Source organism: Chiloscyllium plagiosum, unplaced genomic scaffold (genome assembly GCF_037043375.1).
Source record: "Chiloscyllium plagiosum isolate Xiang-an unplaced genomic scaffold, Cpla_swu_hap1 HiC_scaffold_20, whole genome shotgun sequence".
Classification (NCBI taxonomy): Eukaryota; Metazoa; Chordata; class Chondrichthyes; order Orectolobiformes; family Hemiscylliidae; genus Chiloscyllium; species Chiloscyllium plagiosum.
The window spans coordinates 9,129,434-9,144,078 of NW_028270158.1; the positions used below are offsets into that span (position 1 = coordinate 9,129,434).

Consider the following 14,645-nt stretch of genomic DNA (forward strand, 5'->3'; position numbering starts at 1 on the left):
TATGTATTTATTTACGCATGCATTGTGTGTACTTTTCAGGGAACTTACAAACATTAGGGTGCACAGCGGAGTGACCAGTGGAAAACTTTGACTAAAAGTAATATTCAGACAAGATTTACAAGGATGTTGCCAGGGTTGGAGGTTTTGAGCTATAGGAAGAGGCTGAAAAGGCTGGGCTGTTTTTCCCTGGATCGTCAGAGACTGAGGGGTGACCTTATAGAGGTTTATAACATTTTAAGGGGCATGGATAGGATAAATAGACAAGGTCTTTTCCCTGAGGTGGGGGGAGTCCAGAACTAGAGGGCATAGGTTTAAGGTGAGAGGGGAAAGGTTTAAAAGGGAGCTGAGAGTCAACTTTTTCACGTAGAAGCTGCTGCGTGTATAGAATGAGCTGCCAGAGGAAGTGGTGGAGGCTGGTACAATTGCAGCATTTAAAAGGCAAATGAAAGAAGGATGAAGTACAAACTTTTTTTTCACATGGCATGCAGCTTCGGTCTGGAATGTGCTGCCTGGACATCTGGTGGATGCAGGATCAAGTTGAGGTGTTCAAGGCAGTGCTCGATGATTGTTTTGCAGTTAAATAACTTGCAGGGTTACAGAGGAAAACAGCAGGAGATTTGGTACCAGGTAAATGATGGGCCGAATGACCACCACCTGCACTGTAACAGTTCAGTAATTCTGTGGTCACATCAGCGAAAAGACGAGTGAAGTAACGCAAAGCCCACTCGAAGCATGCTGGAACATTTCACTCACTTACTTGTAATGCAGATATTGGCTACATGTTTCAGGAGAGCCAATGTTATGAGGATGAGCTGGTGAGGAGACTTTGGAATTATAATTTGAAAGAAGTATGAATATTTCAGGGGCAGGATAGTGAAGTTGGGAAGTTCAGCAAAATGTAAAACATTGAAAGAATGTCACAGAACAAAGCAGCAGATATAAGTTCAGAGAGAATTTTTTAAAAAATGCTGAAAATATGGCAGAAGCAGAGGATGTGCAGCATTCAGACCTTCAGTTCATGATCAGCAACTGTATAACAGACACAGTTTTATTTTGAACAACTCCTTTCCATCTCTTGAAGCATGCCCTATTGCAGACAATCTTTCTTTCAGAGAAGTGTGTATTTTTATTTTCCATTATATATGTTTTGTTAATTTGAAATTTATGTTTTCTTTTTGTAGACAGAAAGTTCCTAAGGAGGAGAAGAAACCAGACCCAGATAATGAACAAGTGTACGGCATGTCAGCTGCTTGGGGTTTTACCAGGGTTAGGGGTCGCAGCTGGGGGACTTGAATTGAGGATGCTCGGGGTCCAGCCAGGCAGGCAGCTATTGAGCACTCGTCCCTTGAGGGTACCTTTACAGATGGTGTTGTTCAGGATGATATTACTGATCTTTAAAAGGCATTGTGGAGTGACTTTCATGTGAAGTCGATTCTGACAATAGGCTGCTTGGATTTGAGCTCTGGGGCTACATAAGTTTTTGAGAGTGGCTGATCTTCACTTTGACTTGTCTCGGTTTGGAAGTTCAGGTTTTAGCAAAGTGTGTGGAAGTGCATGTTTATTATTAAAGGCAAGATGTGATTGTAAGGGCTGTTCTAGGTTTGTACAGAACATTATGACTCAAAATCCATGGAAAAATCAAACAAGGTCACCGCTACTCTGAGGCTGTGCACACTTTGTTTTTACCAGTATAGCTGTCGGTGTTTATTGAGCCTAAATATTCCACATCAGCTTCTGGACAGCAACTACTGCTGTCTTTCTGGGTCAGGGGAGTAGCTGCCCTTTGTATGCAAAGTTGTGATCAGATAGATATTCAGCAACATATTCAGGACAATAGAGGGTATTTCTCACACTAACAGGTGGTGAGAGTTTGGGTCAGATGTTAATGGTTTTTATAAATTGAACTAACCTCACACACCTACTTCTTATCTCCCAGCACCTGAGAAACCCACATTAAAATCTGTAAAACTAGTTAAATCTTATTCAACTTGTTCAGACTGCAGGCTTCCTTAAAATACTGTATATACTTGTGTAAAATTTGCATTTTTTAGTCTTTTTTTAAGGTTAAATTTATGGGGTCGACTATTACATGGATACTACTTTTCAGGAGCTGAAATTGATGCTACCATCCAAAATACCATATCATTAGCAGACGCCCAGTTGATCTCTAAATGAATAAAGAAAAAGAAACACAATGAATTACAGTAATTACTGGATAAAGACAGTCAAAACAAAAAAAATTAACAAGCTTTTATTTGTACGTAGAAAATGTGAAGTAGAAATATAATACGGCTTTGATTCAGTTTCATGTGAATCTTAAATTAAACATGTCAGATATAAAAGTTCATTAAAATCCTGCAAAATCACCCTGTTCAACATGTTCAGTACCAAATAAAGCTTCCTAACCATCAGGATGAATGATATTATCATGTAGATCCTCTTCATCTTTGCTGTCCTTAGTGAGAGGTTCAATGATAATCGTCCTCTGCACTGTCCAATGCATTCAAAATTCCACATTCCTTGAATGATTTGAAAATAGTGTCCTTCGTTGATTGATTTCCTTCCATGAACCAACAATCCATTCACAGATGGAGCCTGCACGCTGCCTCCTTTGTGTATGTTTTCTCTCCATCGTGCGTCGAGTTATTCTACTTCATTTTTACACAAAATGATGAAGGAATTTCAAAACCTCAACGAGGTATGTGACTGTATTCCACAAGAGCTACAGGGGAACTGAGCTCAGCTGAGCTGCACACAGAGGGAGGTTCTCACCTGACTCTGGTATTTTAAACTTTGGCACCAAACTGGTGTATATTGTACATCAAAACACATAATAGCACAGAAAGGAAAATTCATTTCCTCATTGTAACATTTATGTACAGGACAATACCTTGACTCACAAATGTTGATATGTTATCTGTGAAGGCACAGATAGAGGTGATAGCCAGAGACTTTTCCCCAGGGCAGAAATGGCTGTCATGAGGGGTCATAATTTGAAGGTGATTGGAGGAAGGTTTAGGGGAGATGTCAGAGATAGGTTCTTTACTCAAGAGAGTGGTGGGTGTGTGGAATGCACTGCCAGGGGTAGTAGTAGAGTCAGAAACATTAGGGAGATTTAAGCGACACAGTTTTAAGGCAAGGAGCAGGAAGTTTGAGGAGTTTATTTTCCCCCAGAAGGTGATGGAACTCACTGTCCGGAACAGTGATTTGAGGCAGAGACTCTCAGGACATTGAAAGACTATTTAGATGAACACTTGCACAGCCATAACATACAAGGCTATGGGCCAAATGCTGGAAAATGAGATTAGAACCAATCGATGTTGGATGTCCAGCATATACATGATGGGCCAAAGGGCCTCTTTCTGTGCTGTAAGTGTGGCATGGTGGCTCAGTGGTTAGCACTGCTGCCTCACGGTGTCAGGGACCCGGGTTTGATTCCACCCTCGGGCAACTGTATGTGTGGAGTTTGCACATTTTCTCCGTGCCTGTGTACGTTTCCTCCAGGTGCTCTGGTTTACTCCCACAGTCCAAAGATGGGACGGTTAGGTGGATTGGCCATGGCAAATTATCCAGTGTCTAGGAATGTGCAGATTAGGTGAATTGGCCGTGCTAAATTGCCAATAGTGTCGAGGGATTTACAAGTTAGGTGGATTAGTCATGGGAAAATGTAGTTACAACAATAGGGCAGGCAGGTGAGTCTGGGTGCGATGCTTTGAGGAGAGTTGATGTGCACTTGTTGGGCTGAATGGCCTGTTTACACACTGTAGGAGTTCTATGGTCTGTGAATTAAAGTAAATCTTTAGGAGATAAATTGGGATTATTAAACACGGTCATGTCCACATTGAGCATGATGCAAAGGCGTCATTAAGGTCATTATTTCAAGATGTGCCTCTGTGTTCTGTATTCCTACAGGATAATTTGGGGGGAATCATTAAAAATGGGTATTGAATGGAATCATTGTTTAAAGTGTGGGGCATTATTGTAAAGAAAGGAACACATTGAATGTTGCTGGTGCTGAGGTTTTCTCTATTGCACTTTGGTTTCATTTAGCATGAAGGAGGTGCTGCAGGTATCTGCCAGGTTTGATGGATTTTTTTTCCACTTTAGCTTTCTGCCTCTGTTGATTTTGCTGCAGTTTGACTGAGGCTCTTAGAGTTTTAGTTAAATTTCAACAAAGTTCTTTTGCTCTGAATACCTCACTGCAATTATAATTAAGACTTAAATGGGGAAGCTCTTATGTCCAGTCAGGAGCTGCTGAGGAAAGGCCAGGCACCAGAATGTTTCCTTTCCTTGGATCCCAGAACATCACAAATAGGAGGAAGAGGCCCATATAGTCCCTTACACCAGCTCCACCATTCAATAAGATAGGGGCTGATCTCCCTCAGTACCTCACAACACACAGCTCCTTGATATTTTAAAAGTCTATCTCCCTCCTTCTTAAATATTTCCAGTGGTTTCGCTCCCACATCTCTGTGGGGTAGAGAATTCCAGACATTCAAGAGAAGAAATTCCTCCTAAATGCTCATCACCTTATTCTGTAGCGAAATTGGAGATTTCCTTGCTAGTGGAAACCTTTCAGAACACCGAACAGTACAGCACAGGAACAGGCCCTTCGGCTCACCATGACTCTGCTGCCATGAGCTCAATCTGTACCAGGTCCAGCCCCCTCAGAATCCCCCCTCCCACTCCACCAAGGACATGCAAGTCCATGGACTTCTCCATCGCCAGACCATGGCAACACGACGGTTGGAGGAAGAGCGCCTCATCTTCTGCCTGGGAACTCCTCCAACCACAAGGGATGAACTCGGATTTCTCCAGTTTCCTCATTTCCCCTCCCCCCATCTTGTCTCAGTCAAATCCCTCGAACTCAGCACCGCCTTCCTAACCTGCAATCATCTTCCTGACCTCTCTGCCCCTACCCCACTCCTGCCTATCACCCTCACTTGACCTCCCTCCACCTATCGCATTTTCAAAGCCCCTCCCCCAAGTCCTTCCTCCCTACCTTTTATCTTAGCCTGCTGGACACACTTTCCTCATTCCTGAAGAAGGGCTTATGCCCGAAACATCGATTCTCCTGTTCCTTGGATGCTGCCTGACCTGCTGCGCTTTTCCAGCAACACATTTTCAGCCCTCAGAATCTTGTATGTTTCAATAAGATCAGCCTGCGTTGTTCTAACTCCTGATGAGTAAAAAGGTCTGAACGGTATAGCCGTTCTTGATAAGTCAGTCTTTCACTCCAGCAGTTGCCCTCATGAATCTCCTTTGAACTGCCTTCAGTGTCAGCATAACTTGATAGAGGCATCACATTGCCAGTTTTCAAATCCGCTGAAAACCAGTGAGCTGTGGAATCCACTATCTCTCCAACCTCTCTCTTTGAAACCCTGAGTTGCAGGCCATCACATTCCAGAAAATTGTCTGCCTTTAGATCCACAGTTTGCCAAATACTTTGCCCCACATGATAGAGACTGTAACGTGTTCAAACAAAACCCAAAGAACTCCGGATGCTGGAAATTTGAACAAAAAACAAATTGCTAGCAAAACTCAGCAGGTCTGGTAGCATCTATGGAGAGAAAGCAAGAAAAGTGAAGAAGGGTCACTAGTGCCAAAACATCAACTCTGCTTACTCTCTACCGATGCTGCCAGACCTGCTGAGTTTCTCCAGCAATTTCTGTTACTGTTACAAGATCTTTCCTCTGTCACTTTGCTGGTCTGTTATCTTTGGGATATTTTTAGCATCCTTCCCACCATGAAAGTCATTGCAAAATATTGATTTAAATTATCAGTTGGTTCCCTGTTATCAGTTCGCTAGGTGTATCCTTCAAGGGTCCCACACCTCCTTCAGCTACTTTTTAAAATTTCTGTAAAAACCCTTTGTTTAAATATTTGTTGCTAGTTCTTTTTGTAATCAATCTTCTCTCTTTCCATTAACTTTTTAGTTATCCATAGATGGTTCCTAAATAAACTTCTCAATCCTCTGGCCTACCACTGACACTTCCTTGCTTTACATTTTGATTGTATTTTCTCCTTGACAGCTTTTGTGAACGGTTCATCATCCTTATCAAGTTTATTTTTGACCAGAAGATGGTTTTGCTGTGCCTCATTATTAAATGTCTGCCACTGCTCAATGACTAACCTTGCCCTTGGTCTGTTTTCCAATCCCTTGTTACACAACTTTTACTGCCTAATTGTTCTTGGTTGAGTTCAAGAAACTGGTTTGAGACCAGAGTTGTTCTTGTTAAAACTGAAATTGAAATTCTACTGTGTTGTGATCACTATTATCTAGTGGGTCCTTAACTACAGAATCACTGTTTAATCCTTTCTCATTACACATTACTAGGTCTAGAACAACGTGTTCCTAGATAGGTTCTACAATGTAATGCTCTAAGAAGCAGTACCTGATGCATTCTACAAATTCACGTTAACCCTTGCACATCTGATTTGTCTGGTTAAGATGCAGATTAAGAAAATTCGTTCTGATTTTAATTACTGGTAGAGATTTTTTTAAAAAACTAGTTCTGACCCTTTCATTATATCTCTCACTGCACTGTTTATTTCTGTCTTCCTATTACAGCCTGATGGGGTGGCACGGTGGCTTATTGGTTAGCACTGCTGCTTTACAGCACCAGGGACCCGGGGTCGATTACATACAGTCATAGAGATGTATAGCATGGAAACACACCCTTCGGTCCAACCCATCCATGGCGACCAGGTATCCCAACCCAATCTAGTCCCACCTGCCAGCACCCAACCCATATCCCTCCAAACCCTTCCTATTCATATACCCATCCAGATACCTTTTAAATGTTGTAATTGTACCAGCCTCCACCACTTCCTATGGAAGCTCATTCCATACATGCACCACCCTCTGTGTGAAAACGTTGCCCCTTAGGTCTCTTTTATTTCTTTCCCCTCTCACCTTAAACCTATGCCCTCTAGTTCTGGACATCCCCACCCCAGGGAAAAGATCTTGTCTACATACCATATCCATGCCCCTCATGATTTTATAAGCCTCTATACGGTCACCCCCTCAGCTTGCGACGCTACAGGGAAAACAGCCCCAGCCTATTCAGCCCCTTCCTATAGCTCAAACTCTCCAACCCTGGCAACATCCTTGTAAATCTTTTCTGAGGCCTTTCAAGTTTCACAACATCCTTCTGATAGGAAGGAGACAGATTTGCATGCAATATTCCAAAAGTGGCCTAACCAGCCACAGGTGTCTGTGCGTTTTGCACATTCTCCCCATGTCTGCATGGCCTTCCTCTGGTTGGTCTGGTTTCCTCCCACAGTCTAAAGGGCTGGAAGGTTTGAGCTATAGGAAGAGGCTGAATAGGCTGGGGATGTTTTCCCTGGAGCGTCGGAGGTTAAGGGATGACCTTATCGAGGTCTATAAAATCATGAGGGGCATGGACAGGATGAATAGACAAGGTCTTTCCCTGGGGTGGGAGAGTCCAGAACTAGAGGGCATAGGTTTAAGGTGAGAGGGGAATGATTTAAAAAGAGACCTGAGGGTCAACTTATTTACACAGAGGGTGATGCATGTATGGAATGAACTGCCAGAGGAAGTGGAGGCTGGTACACCTAGCGAACTGATAACAGGGAACCAACTGATAATTTAAATCATTTAAAAGGCATCTGGATGGGTATATGAATAGGAAGCCACATGGGCCAAGTGCTGGCAAATGGAACTAGATTAATTTAGGATATCTGGTTGACATGGATGAATTAGACCGAAGGGTCTGTTTTCATGCTGCACATCTCTATGATTCTATGTGTAGGTTAGGGTGGATTGGCCATACTAAATTGCCCACAGTGTCAAGGGATATACAGACCGTGTTGGTTAGGCATGTGAAGTATTGGGTTACAAGGGTTCGGGTCTGAGAGGGATGCTGTCCTGAGGGTTGGTGCCGAATAGTATCTTTCCACACTATGCTATGATTTGCTTTGTGCTCAATGACTGCTGAGTACAAAGCAACTCCTAGCATAGTGTGGAAAGAGGCTATTCGTTCGATAACCATTCTTTCTATTGCGATGAAATTCCCAGTACTAACGGGCACCTCCCCGGGTCAGAATCTGAGCTGCTCGTGCTTAACTGGATCGAGAAATTGTTTAGAGGGGGGCAGAGTTACTTTCCCTGTTTAACAACTGGTTACGGCTGCCCCAGTGAGCCGATTGCATGTTAGGTTAGTTGGCTGATGGAAAGACCCAAAGAAAACTGGAGCATGCAAGTCTGATGAATGGCTGGCATCCTATAGAGCAAATCCCGGTCCGTTCAGTTCTTGCTGCTAAAATGTTGCCTTTCCAGCCACTTCAGGTCAGGTGCGATTTAAGATAAAATGTCAAAGCAAAAAGCTGCAAAGCCTGTATTTAAAAAAAAAAGCAGGAAGTGCAGGAAAATATTTGGCAGGTCCGGTAGTATCAACAGAGACAAACAGTGGAAGTTTCGGGTCGAAGATCATTTTGTCACAGACGCTGTGGAAATTTTTTGTGGGTGTAATGAGGTTGAAGGTGCATCTTTTGAAAAGATGTGGAGTGTTTGCGATGCTGAAGCACAAAATGTAGCTCGGGGTAGGTTTAAATACACAGCCCCTTGGATTGCCGTTTCCCCTCTCTCTCTCACATTCCCTTGGAGTTTTATCTGCTGACTTTGTGTTTGGTTTTCTCCGTAGCGACTGCACCTCGAGTGCTCGGCGGGAGCTGAAACGCGAGCAGTACCGCCAGGTCAGGGACCACGTCAGGAATGATGATGGCCGACTGCAGGCCTGTGGCTGGAGCCTCCCGGCCAAATACAAACAGGTACGGCCTGGAGACAGGACAGCCTCTCCCGCAGAGGGATAAAAAAAAAACCCAAGATACACCACTGCTGGGGGTCAGGAGTGAAACCAGAAAGTGCCGAAGAAACTAGGCAGCATCTGCAGGGTGAGAAATCAGAGTCCATGGTTCAGGTCCAGAGAGTTCTGACGAAGGGTCGCTGGATTTGAGACGTCAGTCTCCCTCTTTGCAGCTGATACTGGACCTGTTGGTTATCTCCAGTGTTCTGGGTCAGTAAGATGAGAGGCTGGAGAAGCACAATCGGGTCGGACAGCATCGTTTCAGACTGAAACCCTTCGTCAGGATGGGGGAGGGGAAGGTCAAAAAGTGTGGCGCTGGAAAAGCACAGCCAGTCAGGCAGCGTCCGAGGAGCAGGAGAGTCGACGTTTAAGCTGTTCATCTGGAATGTAATACATTGCTGCTCGTCATCATTCCTGATGAGAAGCTGATGCTTGAAATGTTGATTCTCCTGCTCCTCGGATGCTGCCTGACCGGCTGTGCTTTTCCAGCACCACACTTTTCGACTCTGATCTCCAGCATCTGGAGTCCTCATTTTCTCCCCGAGGGGGAGTGGAGCCCAGAAGTAAATAGAGGGGAGGACTCCCCTCCCCCTCCCCAGTCCTGACAAAGGGTCTTCACCCAAAATGTTGATTTTCCTGCTCCTCAGATGTTGTCTGACCTGTGTGCTTTCCCAGCTTCACATCTTACTGACTCTAACTTCCCAGCATCTGCAGTCTTTACTGTCTTCAGTATTCTGTTTTCGTTAGCGCATATCTCCACATTCTGTCCTTATCCACCATGCAGTGCCTGAGATTGAAATGTTTTCAGCTAGACACAGTTACTGATTGGAATGTAGTGGAACCTATTCAAGTGCACATGCTAACACATGCTATTAGAAATTCAATAATGCCAGAGATGTTTGACATTGCAGTATGATTCCGGCTTGTTTAAATTTAGATTTTATTGTCCTGTGCACTCAAGTATAGAGTACAGTGAGAAGGATCTAATGTCATCACACACTGTGTCACCTTAGTCACAAAGGTATTTAATATTAGATTATGCAAATATTTAATTTGTCCATACATCGCTTTAAAAAAACATGGTTTAAGCTTTTCAATTTGTATTCATCCTGAAGTACCTTTTTTTTCCCTCAATTGATTTGCCTTGGGGAAAGTTGGCACTCTTGCATCTATCCTGATGACTGGTAAAAAGTTTTAGTTAGGATGTCTCCTTATCTTTAGCAATACTCCAGTTCACTTAGGGGTCAGTTAGCTTAGTTGGGTGGATGGCTGGTTTGCAATGCAGAGTAACGGCGACAGCGTAGGTTCGGATCCCACACCGGCTGACGTTACCACGAAGGACTCTCCTTCTCAACCTCTCCCCTCGCCTGAGGTGTGGGGGGCCCTTTGGTTTAAACCCCCCCCCCCCCCCCCCCCCCCACCAGTCATTTCTCTCTAATGAGAGAGAACAGCCCTATGGTATGGGAAGACTATGGCACTTTATCTTTTCTCATTTTCATTTATCAGCTACTTTAAGAGGATTAAAATCTCTTAAAATAGTGCGCTGGGGAATGTCCTATGAGTGTGCAGTATCTGGTATTACAATGTAAGGGTATTAGGAACGGGAGTAGGCTATTCATCTCCTCAGTTCTCATGCAGTGAGGTCATGACTGCTTCTAAACCATAAGACATAGGAGCAGAAGTAGACCATTCAGCCCATTGAGTCTGCTCTGCAATGGAACACAATCATAGTCGACCTGATATCGTCCACTCCTCTTTCCTGCCTTTTCCCCATAACCCTCACTGATTAAAGATCTGTCTGTTTCTGCCTCGAATATACTTAATGACCCAGCCTCAACTGCCCTCTGCAGTTTAAAGAAAAATCTACTATCCTCTGAGAGAAGTAATTCCTCCTCGTCTTTGTCTTAAATGGGTGACTCTTTTCTCTGGGATTATACCATCTGGTTCTGAATTCTCTCTAAGGGGAAAAAGCCTCTCCATGTTTATCCTGCCAAATCCCCTAAGATTCCTGAAGAAGGGCTTATGCCCGAAACGTCGATTCTCCTGTTCCCTGGATGCTGCCTGACCTGCTGCGCTTCTCCAGCAACGCATTTTCACCCCTAAGAATCTTGTATGTTTCACCAAGGTCACACCACACTCCTCTATGTGAGTGCATGCCCAACCTACTCAGCCTCTCCTCATATCATTTGGCTATGAATGCTTGTACTTGTATAACCCTTGGCGCCTCTATCTCCATTATAACTCTAACCTTGAACTGAAAGGACTGTCGCTCTGTGAGTACCCAATAGTCAGTGACTGTAGGAGCAGAATATGATCATGCTGTTTGTTTCTCTGGGTGCTTACCTCCGCCTGAGGCAGCTTGTGGTGATGCCTTTATTCAATCAAGAAAGGCTGTTATGGGACTCCCATTGCGTTAACCCATTTGTACTATATTATGTCCCATACATCCACCAGCCATATAATGGAACACATGTTCTGAGGTTTTGTTGCTCGGACACTTTAGAACACAATATCGCCAACTCAGTGCAGTCTAGAATATGACGAGTAGTTGTTTGGTAGAACAGAATATGAGTAGTGTTGAAAACAGGCCCATGTTATTGAAGCTTTCCACCTTGCAAACATCAGGACCATTCACAAGAATGCCTTTGAAGAGGAATGCCAACTTTTATTCCTGTCTGTGAGGACAGCGCTGATTGTTTGGCAAGTGGGAACTCTGGTGGGTGTGTTACCATGAAGAATGAAGCAGTTACTGATGATTGACAGTTAACTGCTGGGCTTGGTTCTGCTTTTGAACCAAGTAGATTGACTCCAGTCAGGGAGTTTCCTGGAGAAATGAGCAGGTGGATTTCTGTTAGCTGTTTTAGAATATGGTTGGTCGTGTGCTGTACGGTTGTGCCAGCAAAAAGGGAATGACAATAGAGTAGGCAGGAGAAATCAAAGACCCACAAACAAGAGATTAATTAATTAATTAAAAATGAATACATTTACTTACCTCAGAGCCTCTCCACCACCCTCTACTCCCACCACCTCTAAAATCTTCTCTTCAAATAAGTTCAGTTGGAAGAGTGACAAGCCTCCGATTTCTCCAAGACTAAAGTAAAGAACCTCCAAGAGGTCAAATTTATTTTGGTTATATCTGGTTCAGTGCATCTTCTCCATAAAGGATGGCACACGTTAGGTTTGTCTGTTTATAATTTTGTGGCAATGCGACACTTGAATTTTATTGAACGATAATTGGTGTCTTGCTCTTTGTCTAGTTGAGTCCAAATGGCAGCCAGGAAGACAATCGTATGAAGAACGTCCCGATCCCGGTCTATTGCCGTCCATTGGTCGCAAAGGATCCCACCATGAAGGTATCCGAGAGCCAAGACCAAAGTCTCTGCTGATTGGAATGTAGTGGAACCTACTTCAGTGCTAACCTGTTAACATCTATTAGAAATTCTGTGAGACCAGAGATGTTTGACGTTTCAGTATGATTCCTGCTTATTTAGATCTAGATGTTATTGTCATGTGCATTCGAGTATCGAGTACAGTGAGAAGGGTCTAATGTCACCACACACTGTGTCACCTTAGACACCAAGGTACTTAGGTATAAGAAATAACGTTAGAAAGGTTAAGTGTTATCTTCATAGAATAAGTAGAAAAATAAAAAAACAAGGAAATAATGTTAAAGTCCTCCTTAACGTAAATTAGATTAAAAAAGGAATAAAGTTGAAAGTTTAACAGTCTTGTTACAGATGCTATATATTGCTGACCTGTCCTTGCTTCCTTTGGATCCAAATGAGGGAGCTCTACCCTCTCTTTTTTGAGTTCACTGAGTGATTTTTTTTTTTGTTTTGGTTTGTATCATCCCTCAGATCTAAAGGAATGGCCACACTGAATATACCACAAACACAATCTCCACTGCCCCCAACTCTCAGGACATTCTCTGGATGTTCCAGCGAAGTTCCAAATAAAGGCCATTCTGATCAGTTTGGCGGAGGAGGGGGCCAGTGCTGTTCAGAAATGTTTCCCTGGATGTGGGAACCCCAACCCTTCCCAACGCCGCCGCCACCAGCGACAGACACCAAACCAAGTTAGGTGAGGGTTGGTGTAACCTGGTACCTGGGAAGCTCCCGAAGAGCTGTTTATGTCTGACCGGTTCCTGCCAACTCCGGGTCAGCAAGAGGTTGCTCTCACTTCCCAGACGAGCCCACAGAATCACATCCTTGTCATTTTAAGTTCTGAAGCCACAGGGCAAGCTTCCCTTTTTAGATTTGCCCTCCTGTTTCCGGACCAATCCTGTAAGGCCTATAGACACCTAACTTGAGGTAGCAATGAGAACAACACAAATAATATCTCTTTACCCCAGCTCCTGCGCTGGCCCCACGAGTCTGAAAGAACTAGACTTTAGGAACATTGAAAATGGGAGAAGGAATAGGCAACTTGGCCCTTTCAAGTCTGCTTGGATATTCTTCGGAACTGAAGTAGGCCATTCAGCCCCTCGGGCCTGTTCCACCATTCAGAGAGATCATGGCTGATGTGTGAATTAACTTCATATTACCTGCCTTTGGCCCATATCCTTTAATACCTGTGCATATCTATCTCCACTTTAAAATTAACTACTGATACAGCATCAATTGCCATTTGTGGAAGAGAGTATCAAATATGTCCCATCCTTTTTGTGTGGAAGTGCTTCCCAATGTCTGAATGGTCTGGCCCTAATTTGACATGATCCTAGCTGATCATCCAACTCAGACCCCACTTCCTTTGATCCCTTTAGTCCTAAAAACTATATCTAATTCTTTCTTAAAAGCCTCCAGTGTTTTGGCCTCAACAATTTCCTGTGGCAGAAAATTCCACACACTCCCTACTCTTTCTGAGTGAAGAAATTTCTCCTGATCTCGATCCTAACTGGCCTATCCTGTATCCTAACACTGTCACCCCAAGTTCTGGACTGCCTGATCATCAGGAACATCCTTCCTTCCTGCATTTACCCTGTCCTACCTTGAACATTTTATTGGTGTAACCTTATGATGCCAATGGTCATGTACCGTTGTCATTATGAACAGCCAAAAGCTATACTTTTATGAACTCCGAGACCCACAGTGAGACACGAGGACCTGTAATTTTATTTGTACAGCAGAGTAATACAGAATTCTGCACAGAAAGCAAGAATTTGAGAGCGTCTACTTTCACCCTTTCACTCCTTTCACTTGATAATTTCGATGACACTCTAGGGAAAAATAACTGTGGATGACATCGCATTAGACCTGGGAATTTAGGTGGAATTTAAATTCCACCTAATTTACCAAACATTCCCCTGTCTACCAACTGACCATCTTCAAAATAAAGTCAATATCCGGCCTTTGTGAGCAAGTGGTTAGGATTGGAAAAGGAAGGATAATGTCAATCCTCTCCCTTTCTTGATATCCTAAGCTGAAGTCCACTACTGTATTCGCCTGAACTCTTCGTGTGAAGACAAGACCAAGGGGTGGCATGGTGGCTCAGTGGTTAGCATTGCTGCCTCTCAGCGCCAGGGACCCAGGTTCGATTCCAGCCTCGGGTGACTGTCTGTATGGAATTTGCACATCCTCCCTGTGTCTGCGTGGGTTTCTTCCGGGTGCTCCGGTTTCCGCCCACCGTCCAAAGATGTGCAGGTCAGGTGGATTGAACATGCCCAGTTTCCCAGTGTCCAGGGATGTGTGGGGTTAGGTTGGTTAACCATGGGAAATGTGAGGCTGTAGGAATAGTGGGATTGGTCTGGGTGGGCTGCTCTTCGGAGGGTCGATGTAGACTTGATGGGCCGAATGGCCTGCTTCCATACTGTAGGGATTC

The 14,645-nt window shown here is 43.9% G+C and overlaps 1 protein-coding gene across 9 annotated transcripts in view; it reads left to right on the plus strand.

Annotated features, from left to right (window-relative positions):
- The window catches only part of mapk8ip3 (mitogen-activated protein kinase 8 interacting protein 3), a 221,257-nt gene that overhangs the window by 149,681 nt on the left and 56,931 nt on the right, over positions 1–14,645 (plus strand). For 7 of the 9 annotated variants that reach the window (XM_087997651.1, XM_087997645.1, XM_087997649.1 and 4 more), the window contains 3 exons: positions 1,182–1,232; positions 8,667–8,793; positions 12,086–12,181. In XM_087997651.1, the coding sequence (XP_087853777.1) occupies positions 1,182–1,232; positions 8,667–8,793; positions 12,086–12,181 (274 nt within the window). The remainder of the gene's footprint in view (positions 1–1,181; positions 1,233–8,666; positions 8,794–12,085; positions 12,182–14,645) is intronic. The other 2 variants (XM_087997650.1, XM_087997652.1) reach the window with 1 other exon arrangement.